Source organism: Lates calcarifer, linkage group LG7_2 (genome assembly GCF_001640805.2).
Source record: "Lates calcarifer isolate ASB-BC8 linkage group LG7_2, TLL_Latcal_v3, whole genome shotgun sequence".
NCBI classification, from domain to species: domain Eukaryota; kingdom Metazoa; phylum Chordata; class Actinopteri; family Centropomidae; genus Lates; species Lates calcarifer.
In genome coordinates, this window is record NC_066854.1 from 12,220,692 (window position 1) to 12,244,948 (window position 24,257).

At 40.5% G+C, this 24,257-nt stretch overlaps 1 protein-coding gene across 8 annotated transcripts in view; it reads left to right on the forward strand.

Moving 5' to 3' along the window:
* The window catches only part of dmd (dystrophin), a 286,719-nt gene that overhangs the window by 225,281 nt on the left and 37,181 nt on the right, over nt 1-24,257 (forward strand). For 5 of the 8 annotated variants that reach the window (XM_051065871.1, XM_051065869.1, XM_051065870.1 and 2 more), the window contains 6 exons: nt 3,564-3,675; nt 5,735-6,003; nt 8,241-8,387; nt 12,545-12,608; nt 14,789-14,849; nt 17,750-17,785. In XM_051065871.1, coding sequence (XP_050921828.1) covers nt 3,564-3,675; nt 5,735-6,003; nt 8,241-8,387; nt 12,545-12,608; nt 14,789-14,849; nt 17,750-17,785 — 689 coding nt within the window. Of the gene's footprint in view, nt 1-3,563; nt 3,676-5,734; nt 6,004-8,240; nt 8,388-12,544; nt 12,609-14,788; nt 14,850-17,749; nt 17,786-21,280; nt 21,539-24,257 lie in introns of those variants that run through there. The other 3 variants (XM_018671655.2, XM_051065872.1, XM_018671654.2) reach the window with 2 other exon arrangements.

Consider the following 24,257-nt stretch of genomic DNA (forward strand, 5'->3'; position numbering starts at 1 on the left):
TGGCCACGGTTGTGTGTTTTAAAGTCAAAGCGCCGCATTTGACGAAAAGAACATTTTGCCAGCTTTCTCCATGGAAGTGGAGATATTCTGCTTCGGGGTTGGGTTGTGGCAGCCAGTAGAGCAGCAAATATTGCACAGATAGAAGGAAAAATGGATTCCGCTAAATATCAGCAAATTTGGGATCCAAGTCAAGAAGCTGAGGCTGAAAAAAGCTGGCTTCTACAACAGGACAGTAATCCAAAGCAGACCTCTGAGTCCACTAGGAACTACTTCAAGAAACACAAGCTGAAGCTTTTAAAATTGTGCTCACAGTTCCCTGACTAGAACATGGAAGACAACTCTAAAAATATCTCAGAAGTTGAAGTAGTTTGCAGGAAGTGGTTGAAAATTCCAAAATCAAGAATAGAAAAACTCTTAACTGCTTGCAAGCAGTGATATCTACCATAGTATGTACTGATATAGTCAAGTGCCAAATCTTTTGCATCTTTTGCACAATTAATGTCTATTATTTTTAAGTTCATGAAATAAAAAGTAACAGTGCTGCAGATGTTGTATTTACTTCTTTTCACTTAAAGAATCAACAGAATGGTTTTCAAAAGGTGGCAATGCAGGGGACAACAGCTCTGTCTCTGTGTTAAGGCTTTACTTTCCCATCATAATCAACTAGTGGTAGTAGGTAGAAGGATCAAATGTGATTGTTTGAAACATAGAATATTAGTGGATCTTTTTAGTTACCATCAGCTCAATGTTATTTCTGCCAAACTGCATCAACAGTAGATGCTGGTTGTTTATTAGTGCAAGTCCTCCTCAGACCAGTGTTGATTTAAACACACACACTTGATTTCCTAGTCCTCTATGGTAAACCAAACCATTATCAGGATATTTATAGTTGCAGTTATACACCTCACCCTGTGTTAATCAAATCAGCTGTGCATTAAGGAGCTCACTGGAGTGTATGCTATATACAGCTGCTTTACAGCCACCTCCCCCTTTCCTGCCATCACTAAGCACTAGACCCTGGTGTTGTGTGGACATTGATCAACAAATGACCAGGCAGCCTCCACACGCTGCAGCACTTAACAAAGCTCCCAGTCAACTCTGATTGTGCAGTGGTTACAGCATAGAGAGAGACATAATATTGATAACAGTGCAGTGGAGCTATTTTTTTCTTATCCCAGACCATGTCTGTTTGACAATATGCATTCAGCCAGAGGTGGTTAACTACACTTTTGTACCATTACTCTCATACAGGTGGAAGACTTTTTTCAAAATAGAAAAACTTGCATTGTGGGGTCCTTAGACAATGTGAATAACACTGTGGAGGGCCTTGCTTTTACAAAAATGGAACATAATGTAGGAAACTAGCTCATTAAAGAATTTTGGAAATATTTATCAGAATTATGACACATACTCAATTGACCAATTTGTTTTATTGAATTGGCATAATAACGTTACCCTCTTGGTAGCCTGCCAAGAACAGTTTCTCAACCAGGAACTAACCTAACCTAACCTAACTAGCTGAGTCAGTATTTTCTGTGTGTGTGTGTGTCTGAATCACAGCTCACAACTAAACAGCACAACTCAGGATTGCAGGTCCATTAATGAGTCTGTTCTGCCATTGTTATCAAATTTGTTGTGTCTTGTAGGGTGTACTGAGGGAGGGCCTGTGACGTCATCCATGGCTTGTACAACCCCATTTTTTCCCAGTTAGAAGTCCCAGGATTTTTTAGGTTAAATTCTGTCTCCCTCTTTGTAACAACTTTATCCCTCTGAATGGTCTCTCAGTCATGTATTGTAAACATAGTCCTGGTTCTAGACAACCTGTAATGCACTAGTGTGCATTGGGTTCTCTGTTTATTTAGAATAATAAGCATACTGATAAGCATTTCACAGAAAACTACTCAACCAGTGCAGAAAGCAATCAATCAAATAAGTCTGTTTGATACTTCCATAACAAAAAGCTTTGTGTGTTCTTTGCAAAAGCAGCCGTTTATGTTTGAGGCGTACCTCGTGTCTCTGTGACTGACATTACACAAATCAAAGGCTCAGAATAAATGGAAAGTATGGTCAGAGAGGTTAAACTGAAAACCCATTTTACACACAATTTTATGCAAAGAGATGGCAAAATGATTGACAATGCTGATTTGGTCATTTCATGTATAAAAACTACAATTATTCTGCAAAATGAGTTCCTGCATGTGTGGAGTAGGAAAAGGCTTTTAGCCAAAGCATTTCACAATGAATATAGGTGTGTATGTAGGGGCCATTTAGATACAGATACTTTCCCACAACAACGTTTCCAACAGGTCTTTTCCGTTATTACTGTAATGAGGAGTTTCTGAGGCTGTTTTATGCATCTCTGCAGCATGGGCTATGGAACTTTTTAATCTTGGGAGTCAAAATAGTTTTTAAATTCAGTGTATCAGGGACCAAAGCTTCTGATTGACCATAGAAATCTTTACATGAGTTCACTATAAAATGCTTAAAATATAAAAGAACTTCAGTAAATCATCTCACATCACAAACCTTTTTTTTACAATTCAAAACTAACATTGTCACGTTCGGGGGCATGGGACACAGGAGGAGAGACCCAAGTGCAGACTCAGGGACCAGTCTCAAACAGTTCAGTGATTTATTAGAAACAGAAACTAACTGCCAACTAAAAGTCATACTGGGGACAGGGCATCACATAATATAACCTGCTATTGACTGAGTCTGCTAATGAACCACATACAAGAGAGAAAATTCACACCAATCTGTGGGTATTACAGTACCTCTGGAGAGGGGGAAATGGCTGTCTGTCTGTAACCAGTGCCTTGGACCAGGAAACTAAAGGTGTGACTGCCAGCAGCTGCAGCATGAGCACACGCGTTAAGTGATAAACTGCAAGGAAAGTGGGTTTTTATTGGGTTTTTACGACAGATTTTTCTCATTAAAACATGAGAAGTTGGTATATTATTATAACAAGAAACTTCCATATGTTGGTAAAACGAGGAAAAAGTTCATGCTTAAAGAAACTTGAGCCCAGAGCAATGATATAACATGATCACTTCAGGTATGGGGTTGGATATTTTTATAATGGCTGTGAGCTGCTCTTGTATTGTTTTTTGCACCTATACACCAGTATTGTGTGTGGATGTGGTTGTGAGCAGAGGGCATAATGATGGTAGGAATGGTGGTGCACTGAGAATTTTAGTTCAGTGGCCTCTCACATCCAAAGTATGAAATAAAACTGAAATAAAATTAGAAAAGTTTTTCATGTGACCTGTGTTGATTTTGTCTAATAAGGAAAAATGTGTGATATAACAAGATTTTGATTAATGAAAAAGTTTCATGATATAATTAAATAATGTTTCTAGAAAAAAGAAACAAGAGAATATATCATAATAAAACAAACTGAAAAACACATGCCTGATAAACTTCATCTTGCGTGAGGTTTACCTGGTATGAGAGACAATAGAGAAAGAAATGTCCCTGTAACACAAAATCAAAACAATAAAAACACTGCTGATAAGCGCAATTAAATTTGTTGTGTGTATGTGTTTGTGTGTGTGTTTTCACAGGGCTTCAGGAGGGACCTGAGAGCTAAGGAGCCGGTTGTGACCAAGGCTCTGGACGATGTAGGAGTCTTTCTGTCTGAACTGCCCAGAGAGACACCATCACCTGAGCAGAGAGGTACCCTACTGTCACACACACTTACACACAAACATCTGGTCCCCTGCAGTTTGATGCTTTTCATGCTTGCTGGATGGATTAAGAACATCAGCATTCTCTTGGTGTAAATACAAAGATTTTACACATTTGACATTTGAAGTTACTGTGTACCTGTGATCTACATGCAGAAACTGGAATGTAAATAGAGGAAATAGTTCATTAATCAATGACATTTTCAGCCACAGCAGCACCATGATCGGCCTTAACTTTTGAAGTGCTACACAAAAGGAAAATATGTGAATTGAATAAACCTGTCTCCTGCACATAGTGAACTCTGGACCCTAGTAACAGCCTGGTAACAAGCACACATACACAGACTTCCCCGTAGCACCTTCTGCCCCATGGCAGCAGCCTAGTTACCAGGCTCATAGAAAAAAGCTGAACTTTAGCCGTGGCCCATTAAACCTATTCAACTGCCAGCTCAAACACACTCAGAGAGCACAAAAAGAAAGAGTGAACTCCAACTGCTAATCACTGCTGCACCGGGGGGAAACAAGCACTATTTCCTCTTAGAAAGTCATTCTGTCTCTGCAATTTGACCTTCGAATCCGACAACTAAAAAGCAAGAACTGACACAGTGCTTTTGAGTGTGTGACATTTTGCTTGGTTTAAATTCAGCTTGCTTTCCTAAAAGAGAGCCTATGGTATGTCTCCACAAACAGCCTAAGTGGTTTGACATATAAGTGAGACGGTCTCTCAGGAGCTGGTCTTCACTGTCATTGCTACTGCTTGTGCTTTTGGTTGCTTTAAAAGAGGTAACAGGTTTTTAAACTCAGATGGACAAATCTTAAATTGCCACTGAGGAGAGGCAGAACTGGCACAGGTGAGGACAGGACATTGAAAGATGCTGTAGTGGTTTGTTTATTATTTCCAATAGAAATATGCAACTGCAGGAACTCTTCTTCTTTTATATAATGATATTCATGATGTGACTGTTAGTTCTTATTCCAACTTGAATTTTAGCCTAGAATAGAATTAAGTTTATTCATTCCTTCCTCACTGTTTTATTATAAACAAATATAGTTTAGAGTTTTATTAGAACACAGATTAATCAGAAGTGGCTTAGTTGTGTGGAAATGTACATTTCCTAAAAGCCTATTTTCTAACACAACTATTTGCAACTAGATGGACGTAGACAAAAATACACTATTTTCTGCCAATGGGAAACAAATGGTGTCATGATTTATTATCCAACTAGGGGAAATTAGACAGGTGTTAAAAAACACATTCATTCTGTCATAAATACAACATAAAAAGACAGTATACTACTCAGAACAATGGAACAAATACAATGCAAGATCACTACATATGAAGACAAAAGTCCAAGTTGCAGAGTGTGGGGAGAAAAAACTGCTTAGCACTATCATCTGTACAAATTCAGCCCACTGAGTGCAGTGCAAACAAAAGAGTCTTTGAGTCTTTTAGTCCTATGAGATAGAACTCTGTATTTTCTACCTGAAGGTAGAAGCTCAAACTCCCTCTCGTAAAGATCAAAAAGCTGAGCTTGATTTACTCCTGTAACTTTACTGGCCACTCTAACAAACTGATTGAAGCTTATTCTTATTGGCCAGATTCAGGTTTCCAAACCACCACAAAAGGACATTGCAGCAATCAATGTCAAGCACTTTCACATATTGATATCAGTCTGAAAACTGACTGATCATTCATTTGGTCGAGGCAGATGGCCACTCACCCAGAGTCCGGTTCTGCTCGAGGTTTCTGCCTCTTAAAGGAAGTTTCTCCTTGCCACTGTCACCTAGTGTTGCTCATGGTGGGAACTGTTGGTTCTCTGTAAATACCTATTTTAAAGAGTATGGTCTAGACCTGCTCTATATGAACAATGCCTTGAGATGACTTTTGTTGTGATATGGTGCTCTATATATAAAATTGAATTGAATTGAAGAGTGGAGTAAAAGGTGATGTGTACCATGATTTGAGGATACATTTATATGTGCTGTCCCTGTTGTCACCAGATATTTTTCTCAGATCTTAGGACAATTTTTTTCCCATATCCCTCCAGATATCAGCCCAGAAGAGCGTGCTCAGAACGTGGGGCGAGTCCTGCGCAAGGAAGCAGACAACGTGGTTACCAAGTGGGACCGGCTCAATGCCGACTCAGCCGACTGGCAGCGGAGGCTGGAGCTGGCTCTGGATCGGCTGATGGAACTCCAGGAAGCGGAAGACCTGCTGGACGGACAGCTGAGGCAGGCGGAGATGGTAAAGGAGGCGTGGGAACCTGTGGGAGACCTGCTGATCGACTCACTGCCAGAGCACATCGACAGAGTCAAGGTCAGATTAAATGATGCTTGCTTTCAATTTTGCGCCAGTATACATCTGAACAATTGTTACACTGTGGTGTATTTGCTCCAAATAAGTAATCCCGTGGCTGAGAATGCTGATGATCATTCTATTGGTTTCTAGTGGTAGTGGTGACACAAGAGGTGACAAGTGCCCCTTTATCACTATTAATCCCCTGCAGAAGGCCAGATCTGGGAAATATTTCTTTCCTCCGACATTTATCTCTGTTGTGGCATCTTTTCTTCTGGGGAACACTTCAACCCACTTTAACAACAAGAAACAGAATCAGTATCACTGGGATGAGCAGCACATTTTACAATAGCCATTTGAGAAGGCAAGGGAATGGCTTTCAAAGAGTTGGATGAAAGAGCTGGATGTCGAATTGGTTTTCACATTGCAGTACTATTACAGGCTGTATCTTGAATCAGTATAGATGGTGGCAGACTGGCCCTCAGCCAAAATACAGGCACTTGTCTGAGCACATAACCTAGCTTGTTGAGCAGATGTTCCAGGCGGGAAGGCATGCACCTCAACAACACCTCTTTCACTGGTGACAGCTTAACCTGAAAGATATATTTCACCACTGACCCATCACAAGCAGAAGTCAGCAACAAATCAGGCCCAGGTTTTGCAACTGTATGAACCATTGTTTTGCAATCATGTATAACTAGCTTATCAATTCACTCAGTGGGAGATGGATTTAAAGTATACAGATGATACCTCTGAGCCTGACTGGCCCTATCCTTGGAAAGGTTGTGCAATAATATATTGATTTCCTGACATCCAATGGAGTGACCACTTGGTGTTGTGTTGGAAATAAAGTTAAAACAACAAAAAAGAAGGTTGGATGGTGGGTTCAGGTGGGCATTGCTGGGGAATTAGCTGAGGGCAGTGACATCACAAAGTTACAGAAGTCCTGACAGCCCAATTAGAGGCACAGTTTCTGAATACAGGCTATGTGTGTTTTTCTGTGGATTGAGCGTTTTGATGCTCTCACATGTTCATATGGCACCTAGACCTGCTTTATGATAAATAAAAGACAAGGAGATCTCACTCTCTACAAGATGGGACCTTTAAAGTGGAACAATATGAACTTAAGTATTAGAGCTGGACAGAATGCTGGGTGGTAAAAGTGTTCAGAATATGCTAAACAACATAAAGAAACATTATGGAGCCTATGAACTCTGACTTTTCAATTAAGATAGCTGTGGCAGCATCAGCTCGCAAACAGCTGGCATCTCCTGCACAACAGGAGGCAGCTTAGGGGAATACAAAGCCACAGGGCGGTAATGAGGTCCATGTTACTGAACCAAAATGCCTAGGGTGAAGCCACATTCCTGTGTTTGCTTAAAGAGGGGAGGCAGCAGACAGCAGTTACTCATTATGTAAAACAACTATCTTACTACTAACTTACTATCATTTTTATTTTCATGTTTTATTACATTTTAGTTGCTATAGATGTACTCCTGGTTCTAGAAAACACACTGGAGAGGCAGCATATAAAACAAACACTGTATTCAGTACAACTGGAGATTTTCAGTAGTTACTTAAATTTGTGACTGGGATAAAAATGGGGTGAGACACAATATTTGTTTCAAAAAGGATAACTTTTTGTCAGATGCAGCCTTCCCAATTCTCTGATACTTGACTGAGAGGTAATGCATTCTCAAGTCATGCTGTTAAATAATCAAAAAGACAAGAAGAAGAAGAAAAAAACAACCACAAAAGACTTTTAGGTACACTGTAGTCTACAATTATTATTGTGCAGGGAAATTCTAGTAAACACACTATTATCCTAAACCTAATAAGGCCCTTATGACATTTTTTCTCTGTATTTGTTTTCTCTTTAACTTCCTGAGGAATGAATGTTGGAAATAATTTATTAACCATGAAGCCTTTCACCCTCTCTAGCATGCCAGAACTTCAGTTTAAGTGAAAGAACAGAGCCCTTGTTGTGTTTTGCTCCATAAAGCAAACCTGCTTTGTGCCAAAGACTCTCAAACTTTGTCTTGTTTAGATATTTGTTCATAGTAAATGTTCCAAGCACTAAAAATGATTTCAAAATGATTCATTTGTGTTAAAAGCACCTTTTAAGGCACAGATGTGCACATAACAAGACAGAAAATACCTGATACCTGAGATTTTATTTTTCTGTGTGTGTGTGTGTGTGTGTGTGTGTGTGTGTGTGTGTGTGTGTTTTGGTTTTTTTTTGTTTTTTTTTCTCGCAGGAGTTCCAGGAAGAGATCGCTCCGATTAAAGACGATGTAACTCACATGAACCAGTTGGCATCCACTTTTGGTCCACCTGACATCCAGCTGTCGCCTAGCAACCTGGAACGCATTGAGGATCTCAAAACGCGATGGAGACTGCTCCAGGTACACACTCGTGCGCACACACATTGACTTGAACTATTATAGATGTACTTGTTGTGTCATTGTATTTTTTTTCCAGCATCATCAGGGGTTGCTGGAGTTTAAACATTCCCAAATCCAATAAAAATATTTAGAAATATTTTTTTAGAGCATAAAAATTAGTGTTCTTGTGTTTTTGTTTTTTGAAAAACTAAAAAACAAAACACCACCCTCCAAACTTGTTAAATGCAGAGCATCACAGTCTAGAGGCAGCACAGGTTGTGCCTCTATCAGTCTCAATAAACCCAGCAGCAGCCATGCTGGAAGTCAGCTGGTGATTGTTAACGGGGGTGACAGATAGAGCCAATCAGCTGCCAAAGAAACCAACTAATGCTGAGGAGTCCCGGTTGGAGATGGGCACCGCGGTGACACCACGGTGACGGGACCAGACGGCCAGTCTCTCTGAAGTTAGCACCTGACCAGATGCTGTGGACGCACACAAACACACACACAGACACATACACTTACACACACCTTTTCCAGCTGAACTGATGTATGGACAGTGAGATCTGATCTGTGGTTATATGAATAAAAATTTTAGATTTTGAGGTGAATCTAGGGCCTATATTTATGTTGAAATGAATCCACACAAACACCCTCTGGAGTTCTCTTAAACTTAAGAGCATTTTAAGTCAAAATAAATGTGAAGAATAGGTTTTATTCTTTAGTTTGCAAGTAGAAGCAAATGTGAAGCATTTTTACTTTGATCCTCCGCTTTTAGCAGTTTGATAAACACAAGTTTTGGTAAGAGACATTGTGACTTCTCTCATTTTTACCCAGAAAAGGATTATTCTCCCTGCTTACTCTGCTATGCATGAGCGGATATAAAATGGTCATTTCTTAGAAGCAAAATTAGTGTTTTGTTTGGACAAAGAAAAGGATTTAACTGCCAGTTTTTGAGAAGTCAGTTTCCATTGCAGGTGGTTTATTGGGAGCGACATGTTTGCCCAGGAATTTTGGCATCACTTTTAATAGCTGGGTGGTGGAAGTCTGTGCGTATGTGTGCTCGAGCGAATGCCTGCTAATGTGACTGCATCCAGTGCTTGTGCTTCCATGTTGTCTGCTTTAGTTAATGTGGCTTAAATTTTAGGTGAGTGCTTGTGCTATTCTGTGTGTGTGCGTGCGCGCGGTACCTGCACATTCAGGTCACTTTAGTCAGTTCACAGTGTTCTTTCGTGCCTAAAAGGTCAAAACTGATTGGCCGGCACGGGGACACATTGCACTCTGAGTAATTGCAACAAATTCCTCCTCAACAACCCCACTCCTCTCGTTTGTACAATTCTAATTAGGTTACCATGGATACGGGGAAAAACAACTCAGGCAGAAATGGATTGGGTGAGGTGGACTTGAAGGTAATGTTATCGTTTGGTTTCATGTCACATCGAAGGCAAAAAAAAAAGGACTGGTCATCACTTCATCTTCATCTGTTCTTCATCTCATACAATGAATCACACACACACAAACACGCATACGCACACACTCCCCTGACAATGTGTCATCAGTGGCTTTCTCATTTGGTCTGTGGATGAAAGGCTGGATGGTTAATCAACCAATCTGTCCACTCAGACTGGATAATAACCCATCTCAGTCCCTCAGCTTCAAGACTTCTATCAAAGAAAGTTGATTTATTCGCTTCTTTTTTTTTTCTTTTTCTTTTTTTTACTTCCTGGAAGAAAAATCTGTCACTAATCAGCGTCTGCCAAAGCTCCCCATGCCGAAGTAAGCTGCGTGTGTTGCCTGGGAACATTAGATCATTGAACATTGTGTCAGGAGGCATCAGTGATTACAGACACACAGTGACGTTCAGAACACAGCTAGCTGGCAAGTCTCTGCCCCACACTGAACTCCTGCCTGCAAGCATCAGCTGGTTTTTTATATGAATTATACATCAGATTAGAAAGGCAAATGATTTTCAGAAAGTTTGATAAAATGAAATTGTTTGATAAACAGTAATAGAGATATTTTTGTCTGATAAATGATTAACATAGAGTTGGTTCAGTCTTAGTGATTTGGGGCATTCTGGCATTCATCATCCTCTAAGGTTGTGTGAGCATTTGTCGATCCGTTTGAATATTGAATGAATTGCATTTTTTGGTTTTGAATTATGGCTGACGTTAGCTCACACCAGCATGAATGACAACATGCCCAACAATTCCTCTGGGTGAGATTTCTTGAAGTTGATAGGAGGCAAATTAATTTGCCACTGCTGATGGAAAGAGAATGGAATGGACTTCAGTTATGTCGCACTTTTATCCAAAGTGCTTTACAATTTGTCTCTGTCTTAGGCCATGTTCAGACTGAGTTGAGCCCTGCTTGAAAAAACAAAGTCCTCTCATTCATTTGAATGGAGCCGCTCACTCAGCGCAGCAGGGATGCTAACACAGGCACTGAACCAAAAACCACAGCCAAAAAAAGTTGAAGCAGCTTCAACTTTTGCTACTACACAATGTGGCATCATCCAGCAGCGTGCTGCATCGACAAATCAGATTTGCAAGTGGATTACTTTGTAACATGAACGCCCTTTTTCTGCCATGCAACAGCAGTAACTTAACAGAGTGTAAAGTCTTGAACACATTTATCTCTTACTGTTATTCAGCCATTCACAGCACTGGTGCTTAAGCAGTGGTTTAATATCTCTCAAGATCATTTAAAAACACTTACCACTGATCTAAAGCTATTTCCAGAATCCTCATGACTCTTTAACCATCTGGATGAAACAGATTGGATATGGTAAATTTATTGAATATCTATGTTTTGGTCAAGCTGTCTTCATCAGGTGTTTGCAAGCCTGCATGTGTGTATAAATATGAAAAAACTGAGTACACCTGTAACTAAAATGTTTAGTAATTACAAATTAAATACAAAATCCTATCAGTTTAATGCAGTTTTATTTGTTTTTAGCCAAAGCTCAAGAAGAATGAAGCCCATTAGTTTGAAAAACTGAAATGTTTGACTAATTGAATTTTAATGAGAAGTTCACATTCAGAACTAAATGCAGCAAAGGTCAGTACACTGTTCATTAGTGACGTTCCATGCTTCAATTTCTTCTAATATTTTGAATGTCCACCTTTATTTTTTATGACTAATTTGATCCTCCTAGGCGTGGATGATGATCTAACAGTCTAACAGATTTGCATATGTTCACTGGATTATGGACCTGTTTATTGTCATTATGAGATTTAATGTGTTGTAGATGATGTGTGTTTCCCAGTGTAATTTTTAGTGTTATTCTTGCGTATATGAGCTGTTACATTGCCCAGAGTTTATCATTGCTAAATTGTTTGGTTATGTGGTTAATAGTTCGTCAGAATGGGCCTAAGTTGCTAGGACTGGTTTATTGTTGCCATGAAATACTTAACTAAAACATAGCTATTTCATAACTACACACCTGTGTGAATACAGGTATACAAAGATCACTTTCCCTGTATTGTGAAAGTGACTATGTTGTTCTCTGTGTGTTTTCACATCAGACAAGTCTTTGTTAGTACGTTCAGTGCTTCACATAATGTAAAAAGATGAAAATAAAGGAAGAATGATATTTTTATGCCAGTGATGCAGTAATTTAACATAAAGTATATGATATTGTAAAATCAGTGCCAACAAAAACAGTGACCTGCTAAGACTTTTAGCAGTTTAGAAGGGAATGTGTGAGCCAAGAGACAAGTGTGTGTGTGTGTGTGTGGTGTGTGTGTGTGTGTGTGTGTGTGCGTGGCCTCACCTGGCTGAGCTCAGCCTCTCTGTGCACCTACAGAGTCGTGCTGATGTGGCACAATTATCTCAACTCCATCTAGATAGCTCATTCAAAGCTGAAGGAGCCTCACTGGAGACTGCATCCTCTCTAATTCCTCCACTACAAATTCAATTATGTCTTCCATGCTTGTCTTTGTGTCTCCACCCCTCCCTCTCCCTCCATCTGCCCACCTTTGTATCTACTGCTCTTTCTTTGCAGTGAGTACATCATTTGTCACTGTTCACAGAGAGATAAATAAAAATCACTCCTCTGTGCATTCCCATCATTACTTTCCAAAGCACTTTATATCTTTAAGAAGAATTGGGGTCTTGATTTCTCTGTCTGTTTATTTATTTATCTAAATGCGTTTCTTTCTGTTTTCTTCTGTCAGATCTCCATCACCGAACATCTAAAGCAGCTGACAGACGCTCACAGGGACTTTGGCCTTCTGCATGGTGAGTAAAAAAAAAAAAAAAGCTCACACTTACAAATGTGCATGCACACCTACCTGCACACGTCAGCCTGTTGACAGCTGACAAGATACTCAAGAGGTGAGCAGTGGCTGTGTGTTTGTGTAAGGGAGAGATTAGACAAACTGTGTTAGACAAAATGAGGCAGCCAACTCGTGGCAGCAGCTCACTCAGCAGCGCTCAATAAGTGACGTGTTAGTGGGAGAGAGTGACAGAGTGGTTGACTGTCAACAGGTCACTGACTAAGTGGATAAGTGATGAGAGGGAGAGTTTATAAAGACTGTGACTCATTTGGCTGCTCATGGAGCCATGATGGTGTATCGATCTGTTTGTGAAACTTGTTTTTTTAGTTTTATCAGTGGATTCCCATATGACCCCATTATGTTCTAAGGCTCTCATCCCTATCACAATTACATGTGGATGAAAGCATATGGATTTAAGTCCCTCATTGATTGAAACAGATGTACACGTGGTCTGGATGATTCTCTCCAGCCTCTTCAGTCTCAAAATTTACCATTAGAAAACACAGTTGAATCTATCTTTTATTTCCAAAGGAGAATTCACTATTTGCTATTTGGTGTCTTTCTTTTTTAGCCTTTACAAAACCATCACAGGTTACACTAGAAGAAGCTTCATTCAGGACTGGAGCACCTAATGCGTGGTTTAGACGAGGCTTAGTGTACAGCAACAACAGTCCAGCAACACCAGCCAAAATAACTTGAGATACACATTAAACACATTTGACTGATTTGTTAAATAAAATTTTCTTGTCATACTGTACCATTATACTAGGGTTAATTAGCTGCCCCCACAGTACAAGAATCATGCCTCTTCTGCATGGATCATCTAGTGGTGAGGTTGAATGTTTGCCAGAAACATGCTGCTTTAGCCTCAGCAGGATATCACAGCTGTTACACAGCCTTAAAGTGCACATTAAAGACCCTTTTACAGAGTTCTCATTGTAAAACTGATGGAGACAGAATTTTCAACCAGCTCACTGACCTAATAGTTTGCTGACTAGCTAAAGCTGCTTCCCATTGTCATTTTAGCTGACAAAATCCATGGTCGCCAGCCTGAAATGAGAAACATACTTTTGTCAACACTGGTCCAAAATCAAAAAAGAAAAATGACAGGAATGCAAAGCGTAGGGGAAAAAGTAGGACAAAGGTAATGCAGAAATCAGTGGTATTAAAAGGAAAAGGACAAAGGACAAAAAGTAACTCATAGAATACTTTTATTATCACAGATTAATGATGTAAAAAATGATATCTAAAGATTTCCACCTGGAGCCACTCGTCAAATTGCTCTTTAGTTTAATTACAGCTCATCTGCAGAGTAATTAGAAGACTACAGATAACAAAAGATCACAACACCACTCTTGTGCCACAGGGGTGCTTGTTAAAAAAAAAAAAAAAAAAAAACAAGAAAGAAAGACGCAAAAATGAGACGGACACAGACACAAATGTCTGTAATTGTTAAAAACATGGTAGTTACTTACAAACATAAAATATCATGAAATCAAGGGGGAAACACAGATTGAAATAGGTCTTGTATAATAAAATGTCTCTGGGGATGAGACACTGTTCAGTCACATTTGTCCGTATATAAATGTTCCATCTGGCTTGATAATGGAAATATAATAGATATAGCAGGACAGACAGAGATGGTGATGGGGTTCTAATAAAGATGACCTGATAATGATCATGTAGACTGATATTGTGAGAACAGTGAGAATGTTCTTCATATCTTACTGTTACGTTAATATGCACCGCATGTGTTCTGGCATTTGTCCCACAATGCACTGTTTTTAACTGTAGCGTATTTTACCCACAGGCACAATAAAGCTTATACAGCGGGTAGTTGGAGCCAAACAATCTGATTTGTTAGAGATGATTTCCAACTGACAGTTCCCAGAAAGCACAGTCAGCTTAGTAGTTGGTGTGCCAACCCTTGTGGGCATAATAAACAAGATAATTTACAGTATCTCTTGTTTTTCTGCTGCTTTTTATTACATGTAATGTTTTGATAATTGCACATTTCCTGGATGGGCATGCTTTTGTTAGACCTATAGGGTGTTGATCCTGCAGTAAAATGTGTGTGTGAAAAGTCTAATAGCCTACAGAGTGTGAACTCTTGTTGTCTTTCCTGTTTCTCTGTCTCAACAGGATCTGTAGAGAGCCCCTTCGAGCAGGGCATCTCCCCAAACAATGTGCCCTACTACATCAAGTAAGTACTGACCTCTGACCTGTGGTCCAGCAGGTCCACATCACTACAAATTCTGACCTGACACATTAATTTAGTTAATACTAGTTCTAGTGAGGCTGACAGGTAATTGACACTGGGTGTGCACTAACCTTTAACAAACTGGAGTGTGCTTTGCATTGCCACTAAAGAAAATATCCAACCTAAGCTAAAAGTGTCTGGTGTTTGATCATACAGCTCAGCAGGGCACTAAATGACCATACATTATTTCCATATACATCTTCATGTGCCTCCTAGCTACCCCACATACCTTTCTGGTCCCATGTCCATCAATGATAGACATCAAATATTGGCACAGAATTTCTAAAGATTGAGCTAAAAATACTGATTGCTATGATATGGGTACAAAAAACAGCTTCAATATCACTATTGTTTAAGAATTTTGATTTTCCAAACATAGGCCCTTATAGAAAATCAATAGGCAATAGGAAAATGTTAATCTTTCAAACTACAAAGTTTGGTGGTTTCTAAGATAAGGTGTTTGGAGGCTACAAAAATGAAATAATATCAAGGGCTGAAACATGATAAAATAAACTATTTGAACATAATCTAAGATGGTGCTGCAACAACATTATGTGATTTGACACACTTTTTAAGCTTCTTTTAATGAAATAAGTTTCCTTTTCACCTTTAAAATGTTTTTCTGTGTATCTTGTATATTTGAATGAAAATCCCAGTAACTGTTCTAGCTGAAAACCATGTCTCTTCATCGCATACCTCATTATCTTCCCAACAACTAAAAACTGTCTTTCCTTTCTTTATATTCTATATGAAGGAAGCAAGATGCAGTCAAAATGTTGTTTCCTGACTTTTAATAACTAGAGATGGATTGTGTGAAGTCGCGTGGTATCATCTATTCAGTCTTTGTGTCTGTGAAGTATTCATCCATCTGTCAGTTCATATTTTGTACATGTATTTCTTCTTATGTTGACACTGTCCATTCATCCATGAAGTCATGCATCTGCCCATCCATACATTCATCCTTGGATGATGTTAGAGAGCCAAAGATAGAAACTAATTTTTAACACAGTGGCTGAAATAAAAGAGGGTGCTTCTTAACATGGGAGCATAGCAGCTTTGCATTTAACTGACCCTGAGTCAGACAGGAGTTTTTCCTCTGGCTGGTATCTGAGTCTCAATGTTGATCCCTCAGAAAGGGTAGACACTTTGACAGTTTGAGCACTGGTCCTTCTGCTGCCTTGTTTTCTTGACATGAATGATAGGTCTCTAGTCACAATTTGAAATATCTCTGTATCTTTGAACATGATCAGTAAAGTATAGGGTGGTGTTGTTACATTTTGCATAATTCTGCAACTCAGTCATAACTATGATGCTTAAGTGTTCTTAGGGGCAAATGTACTATTCTGAAAGTTCTACTGAAGTTAATATGAAAACAAAATGAAAGGCATGTAACATTAGTCTCCATAGTTCAGTCAGCCTTTTAGCTAATGCTGAAGATAACATGATTATCTTTGCAAGGCTCAAATAATGTATTATAACTGCCATGTAACCCAGAGGCTTTGTAATATTGATTTACTTACTTCATTATGTCTCCAAATATGCTTATTGAGCAGTTGAGTCACAGGTAGCACTGCAGTGCTCTGGTGAGTGACTCTTTACCACTCATTAGCAGATAGCAGAAGTTTTGGAGGTGGGATGTGTTAGCACAGTAGTAAGCACAGTCTTATAACCTCTGCCTCAGCACTGCAGGATGCATAAACAGGCATCTGACAGTTGCTGAGTTGGTACAGCAAAGGAATTTCACAGAGTTCATTTAATTCTTACATAATTATTGGATTTTTTGACCCACATGGAATCATTTGCCTGCAAATTATCCTGCGTGGTTGGATACATGTATATGAATATTTGTATATTTTCTGTTTTTTAAGCTGTAAGAAGATGTCCTCATTAATTTAAGTAGGTTATAAGAAGGCAAAGACTAATCCAGATGTCTTTAACCTCCTTAGCCTTCAACATTGTTCAGACCCACTGAATTTGATTTCAAATTCTAGCAGATAAACCGTAGTGCAAGCATCACATAGCCTATGATATATACTAAAAGGAGTAAACAGATACAGTGCCATACAATGTAGAAAAAATAAATAAAGCTAGACCCTGTAGTGTTAGGTTTGAAAGAATTAATAACACTCTTCTCCAGTAACAAATTAAAAGTTTAATTCATTAATATTAAAAGCAGCAAGCCCAGAGACCTACTGTGACTGACTAGCACTAGCATGTTCCCAGCTTGCCAACATGTTAGGAGCTGGCTCACTAGCTACGATAATTCACTAACTAGCCCTGTGAATAGTTTGTGTATTACCATGCACTAAACATTATGTGCTGATGGATTTCATTGTTTACATAGCCCTAACCCCTCCCACACACACACATTAATGTTACTTTAAAAGTGATTTTCTAACTACTGTTACTAAAGCTTAGCTTGGAGAGGATATATTACAGTGTGTTTCACATGGTTTTATAGAGCTAACATAAATTCAAATCTGTTAAGGCCACAGTTTGACCCCCCTCAATGAGTTAGCCCTCCACTACACATTCTTAACTCACCAGTCAGAATAATCCCACACTGTGATTGGTCGTCCTTGCTTCCTGCTTCTTCTACAGTTAAAGAGCTCACAGAAGGCTTGGTAATCAGCAACTAGCAGCTTGGCATGTTTACCTCTGAATGACTGAGTAAGACAGATTCAATGTAACCGGCACTACACACATGGCTGATCTCAAGAGTTCTAGCTCGACATGGAATTAACTGCAAACACACTTGAGTGAGAGAAATACATTTACGAGAGGAGAGGGAGGAAGATGGAGGGAGGGAAAGAGGAGTGACAGATTCTTCTCTCCACATGCAGTGAGAAAGCTGGACCTGACCAGATCACCGAGACGCTGTGAGTGCCAGCTGACCACACCCACACACCCCTCACCCCTGTCTGCACACGCACACACACACTTCTCACTGTATGCATCATGAACACACGCACAGTGTCATATCCAAAACATATGCACACATTAACACACTGTGTATGGCCATGTGGTTGTAGGACATGTCATTCTAAAACCATGGGCTTTATTATGGTGCTGTAACAGATTCCACTGTTTCTCCATCTACTCAAGTACTGCTATTTCATACCTCTACTCCACTGGTCTACAGAGGCAGATATTACTCCTACACAAATTTATATACAAAATATAAGATTGTTTTGAATTATTGTTTTGTTGATTAATCTGACAATACTATTCCTAATTAACCAGTTATGCTACTTATTTTCTTCCACTAGATGTGTGAAAAAAATGGTGAAATAGTGAAAAATATCCACTGCAGTTTTCTAGAATCCATGGTGACTTCTTCAAATGTCTACTATTTCTAACATTTTTACTTTTGATACTTTTAGTGCATTTATTAGATAAAACTTGGTCAGTTTTACATGCAGGACTTTTACTTGTGGTGGAGTATTTTTACACTCTTGTATTACTGCTTAAAGGGGCAGTTTGTTGATTGTGTACATGAAAGCTACAGCATGTCAAATTCTGGAAATCCATTAGCACTGAAGTCGCAAGAGGAGTAGTAGCCCAGAAGCGTGTTCTCATATGGGTTGGCAGTCATGAGCTTCTTCCCTTGACTTTGGCTTTCTCTGATTGGTTAGAAGGATGAAGCTTGTTCAGAAGCTGTAAAAGGAGTCATCTCTGAACTGCTGTCAGGCTGTTCAATGACTCTGAGAAGCTTTTGACAGCACCTCCCCAATTAAGATACGAATTAGAGCATATTTCAACCAAAAAATAAGACAAAAAAGTCTCATAGCTTGAGGAGCAGTTTTCATGGGAAGTACTTTCTAGCCTGTGAACAGTTGTATACTGTCAGGAGGAGCTTTCTAAAGTCTGAGAAAATAATCACGATACTGTCATCTTGGCTTTCCAGGTTTGCTTGGAAACTACAAGTTTGTAACTGAAAACCTGCAATACAAACTGGAGATGTTGAGTTTGAAAAATGTGGGTGTTGAGACCACAAGGATCTAATGAAAGACATAGTTGAGTTCTTAGAGATGTAGGAGTCTGACTCATACTAGGGACTGTAAGACAGGATGTGTGTGACCCTGCTGCTTTGAGTTTGACCATGGCTTTCCCAATTCATCTATCACAAGTCTCTGAATGTTATGGAAGAGCAAAAATGAACTGCTGAAGTAGAAGATCTGAGTACTCTGTTCACCACTGCTTTTCAGACACAAGAACATTAGTGAGGTCAGCCACTGATGTTTTGTGATAAGGCCTGGCTTGTAGGCGGCATTCCAATTCATCCCAAAGGTGTCAGACTGGGTTGAGGTCAGGACTCTGTGCAGATCAGTTAAATTCTTCCACAACAAACTGGGAAAACCAAAATTTGGATGTTGGACATTTGGAAACACACTGTTGTGACCAGTTATCATTGTATGCTTCACTGGAACTTTGGGGCCCGAACCATAAAAAAAGCCTTGGACCAAAAGTATGCAGTGTTTGCAGGGGTATCCACAAACATAGAATACCCCCACACACACTTAACACACCCACACTGTGGCTCATGCATACAAACACATTCTCATACACATTCAGGGCACAGTGCGGCAGCATATGGCCGACCAACTGCTTCTCGTGCATGATCACTTGTCTGCTTCTGTAGATGATTTCCTCAAACCTGTAACATCCATCTCCCCCCACCCCCACCCCTCTGTGCCAGGGTGTGTTTGATTTGCCTCACTGCAAGCAAGCTCCCCCACAGGTGGAGTGCTCAATCTAAATCCCCAACCTCCCAAACAATCAGTTATCAGAACTGTTTGTTGAATCCATCCCACTCTGTCCTCTTCTTCATCTGAGTCTCTTTGATACACACACACCTACACACACTCAGGTATTAAGACACACTGTAGTTAGGGGATAAAATAACAGTTGAGACTTGCTTATAAATTACAGGTGTTTTCTCTTTGCTGGTGCAACAGTCTACATTTCTCTAGCCTTGAACACTGATTCCCAAAGCAAAGAGACCCCCCCCCCTCTCTCTCCTGTGAGCCTTGTTAAAAGCAAGAGGCGCTTTTTTTGGCTCCCTCAACCCCTCCTTTCCCTTTTTGCGTTTGCCTTTTTCCCTATCTTTCTTCCTCACTGTCCCAGTGTCTTTAGCTCTCTCCATGCCACTGAATGTGGAAATCTGTGAGTCCTGAAAAGCAAAGAGCCTCCCTCTCTCGTCAAGGAGGTGAAAAACCTCCTCAGATGGTGTCGAGGCTCCTTTGCTTTCAGATACAGCGGGATGGGGGAAGGGAGGCAGAGGCAGGGAGCCTCAGCTCCGCCTAGTCTAGCTGAGCTGCGTCAAGTTTCTCTGGGAAAATCAGGCCTAGCCCGGAAATATGGCGAGGCAAATTTCAAAATAAAAGCATCAGTCAGAGTCAGGTTTGCTTAAATGTTTATATTATTTGTTGTGTCACCATGACACAACAAATAATATAAACATTTAAGAAGTTTTATGAAGGATGTGGTAGAATAGTGATGGCAGTTCACATAGCATCATGGTTATAGCTATTTTTGCTCCAGTTAGTGTACCTCATTTATTAGCACAAATTCAGGTCACTGAATTAACCATCAGCCCCTTGATTAAAGCCTGGTCAGGGTGAAAATGTTGTGCCTTAATTACACCTCATTGTTCTGTATAAAAAGCACAAATACAGAATGAGGGGGCATTGTTGTTTAATTGGGTGGCAGAAGTAGGCGCAGAGCTGAATAGAGAGGAGATCTACCATGGTGAGAAAGACACTGACGCTGTTGTGTCACACTTCACCTCAGGCCTTGACTCACCTCAGATTCCGCCATACTGGTATGCTGTCTAAATTCTCACCAGGGAGGTATTATGCCTTTGTTTGGTTCAGTGCAAACCAGAAAAGGTGGGGGTGGGGGCTCTTCTTACTGGCAATACAGCATGATCTCAGTTTGAAAGAGGTTAGTGATTAACTTGCAATGAGAGTTATTTAAAACTGATTCACTGCTGTTCTGACAATATTTCCAGAATCCTCAGTGTTTCCCAACTTGTAAGTGTTTTCTATGCAAGTACCCAGTAGGCTGCCATCTTTGATTTGATTTGCAGTCAGGAGGAGCAACTTGACAGCAGCACCTTTGGTAGGCCACTAGGCCTGTAAGACCGTAAAATCACTGGCAAGGGTCTCACAGTCTCTTTATAATCTCCAAGGGTAGGATGAATACGTAACAAAATAATTTAACTTAAGTTGCATTTGAACTGTTGAATTTAGACAGATCTTGCATATTCAGTCTAATTTTTTAGGGCTGTTATCTTTCTCACTAAAGCTTTTACTTTGAAGAAACAAGCGGAAGTTGTGTTATGTTGTATTCCGGTGGCATGACCCTCATGTCTTGCTGGCCAGTCAGCCTCTGCAACCCACCGCTGCTGCTTGCAGAGAGGAACACACAGTGTCACACATACACACACACACACTCACGCACACATAGACTACACACGGTAATCTTGGACGCCTCTGTCTGTGGCTGAGGACGCTCGTTCAGACCGCGGAGGGGGTCGGGGTATTACCTCGGTTTTGCCCGGGAGTCGGTTCATTTCCACGGGACGCGGAGGGCTTTGATCGGCCGGCGATGCGAGAGCAGCTTCGGAAGTGAGTTCTGGGATGGGGGGCGGTGAAGGGAGGGGGGGGGGACTGTTTATGGTGGTGATAAATAATGGTGATGGTAATTGTGTTCGGTCGTAATGCAGTAGACCTGTTCTAACAGAAAACTCATCGGCCGTGGGTTTTCATGGCTAAGCAGAGAGGAGGTGAGTTGAGGCAGAGATATCCCCCCACATTCCTCAGATAACAGACCTTATTCCATCTCTAGTGCAGAATATGTGAAACAATAGGCGTGAGAATGTTTAAAAACTCGACAAAGATGCATTAAGATTTAATGTTGGACACGGGGAAACACTTCTTGTGTGCCGTTAACCCATACCTGCAAGTCTATTCAAAATGCATCTCAGCTGAACGTCACCCAGCCTGTGCAAATACATTTCGTGGCCAATTTTGAAGCACACACTAAAATATGCAGGTATGAGTTAAATATTTTCTTGCATCGAGGTGGTAGAGCCTGCACAGCGCATGAAAACGGAAACAGAGCATTATTTTTTCCATGAAAAGGCAGGAAAACGTTTCTGTTGGGTAGCCATTAAACCCAAACAGCTCCTCTATTCACAGCTGCTGCTGGTCGTGGTTGTTGCCGGGGAACCGGGCGAGGTGTGTGGCCACAGAGCCTCTCTCGTCTCCTCTGGGTCCCCGAACCGTGCATTTCCTCGTTTTAAATGCTTTCTATCTGCTGTTTCACTGCTCAGTCAGAAAAAAGGAGAGGCATTGAACTCTTAAGCGCAGACACACTGCAGACTGAGATTTGTGGTTCTTGCTTTTGCCTGCGCGTATGTTTGAATTTGGCCCGACAGGGATTTGTGTTTATTTAAGCGTGTGTGTGTGTGTGTGTGTGTGTGTGTGTGTGTGTGTGTGTGTGTGTGTGTGTGGTGCGTTTGCGGAGCTTTTGAAAGAAAACGGAGCTCTACCCAGCAAAGCAGCAACGTATCACTGTGTTGCATTCCTCCACATACGCGCACACGGAGGTGCAATCACACTCACCTCCGTGCTAGCGAGGCAGCCCGTGTCTGAATCAGTGTGTTTTCGCACGTTGTGTGTGTGCGTGTGTATGGAGGTGTGCGCCGTGCACGGTGATTTTGATGTGATGCGTTGGTCTATTTTCGGCAGGGAAATAAATGTCAGGCCAAATAGTTGTTAAGCGCAGACAAACGGGGTTTTAGGTCTAACCGGTGTTCATCCAGATCAGTTTGTGGGATGTGGTTGTCCTGCGCTACTACATGGATCTCTATGTTTGTGTTTGTGCATGTGTGTGTGTGGTGAAATGAGAGAAAAGGATGGTGGCTGGTACAGATTTTTGGCACTAATGTGATTGCAGGTGTGTGTGTGTGTGTGTGTTAGAGAGAGCGAGCCGTGCACTGACTAAATACAACTGATGGATAAAAAGCTTTAACACACACTCATAGGTGCAGCTCCAGTTGCTCGATAGTGGCGACATGCTCAGACATGATTGATATGGCTCATATGTTTGCCATCTTTGTATTTGGTATAGGTGATTATCAACCACAAGCTCTACTTAGGTTTAATCTGTGTTTTTTCAGGGTGAATTTTTGCATTCAGAGGCAGTGTTGGTGGAAACCCTCCCACATACAAGCTGCAGGCCTTTTCTGGTCAGGTGTCCTGTTGGAATTAGTTATAATAAATTAAACAGACTCTAGATAATTGCAGCAACAAGAAAAATATATGTGTTGGCATGTTAGAACAAACCTGGTGCAGTTAATGAAAGAAATGTTGACCAGCGGCTGTCAGATCATTTAAGATTATACTTAATAACATCCTTAGTCCTCAGGGATAATTAGCTCACCAGAATCCCACAGCTCTAAGCCCAGAATGTAAAAATGAATGCAGGCTACTCCAGAGCAGGAGAAAACCAAGGATTTCTTTAATATTTTTGTTAGGTTTACATATACAAAACAGTTGTGCAGGAATAATTTTTACAAATCCACCTAGAAGATCATCATAATTATTCTTTTTTTCATGAACGGTATCCCATACGGCTGTCAGTAGTAGATGCTTCAGCTAAGTACAGACATTTACTTACATGATTACTTGGAGCACAGACAGGGCAGGAACTGAAAGTCTGCTCACTAATTCATCTGCTCTGTTTGTGTTGACAAGACATCAGCCTGATATCTACAGGCAGCTGCTAGCTAGTGTTAGCTACCCAGCAGGGACAGACTGAATGAAGTAGAATCCAGAAACTCTCAAATAGACCTCCACAGCTTTACATCTCATAGCCAGATATAATGTCTCTTGAATAAACGCTAACTGAGAGCTCGTGTCAGTGTGCAGAGGCTGTCAGTCCCTTCTTCTCATCAATGTGATTTCTAGCTTCGCTACGAAATAGCCAGAGTCAGCTCACCATCTTGAGTCATAATAGCATTTTTTCCCCCTCAGCAGATGAATGTGAAAATATAAAGAGACTTTGTAGAGTTGGCTGTCTAGCCAAAACTGAGTAACCAGGCAAGAAGGTCCTTGATCAGGGGGGTAACCAAGAACCCAACGGTCACCGTAACAGAGCTTCAAAAGCACTCTGCAGAGAGGGGGGGAACCTGCCGAAAGGAAAGCCATCACAGCAGCACTCCATCAGTCAGCTCTTTTAGTAAAGGCATATGACAGCCTGCTTGAAGTTTGCCAAATGGCATTTAAAGGACTCATGAGGACAAATATTCTTTGGTTTCATGAGACAAACAGTGAATTCCAA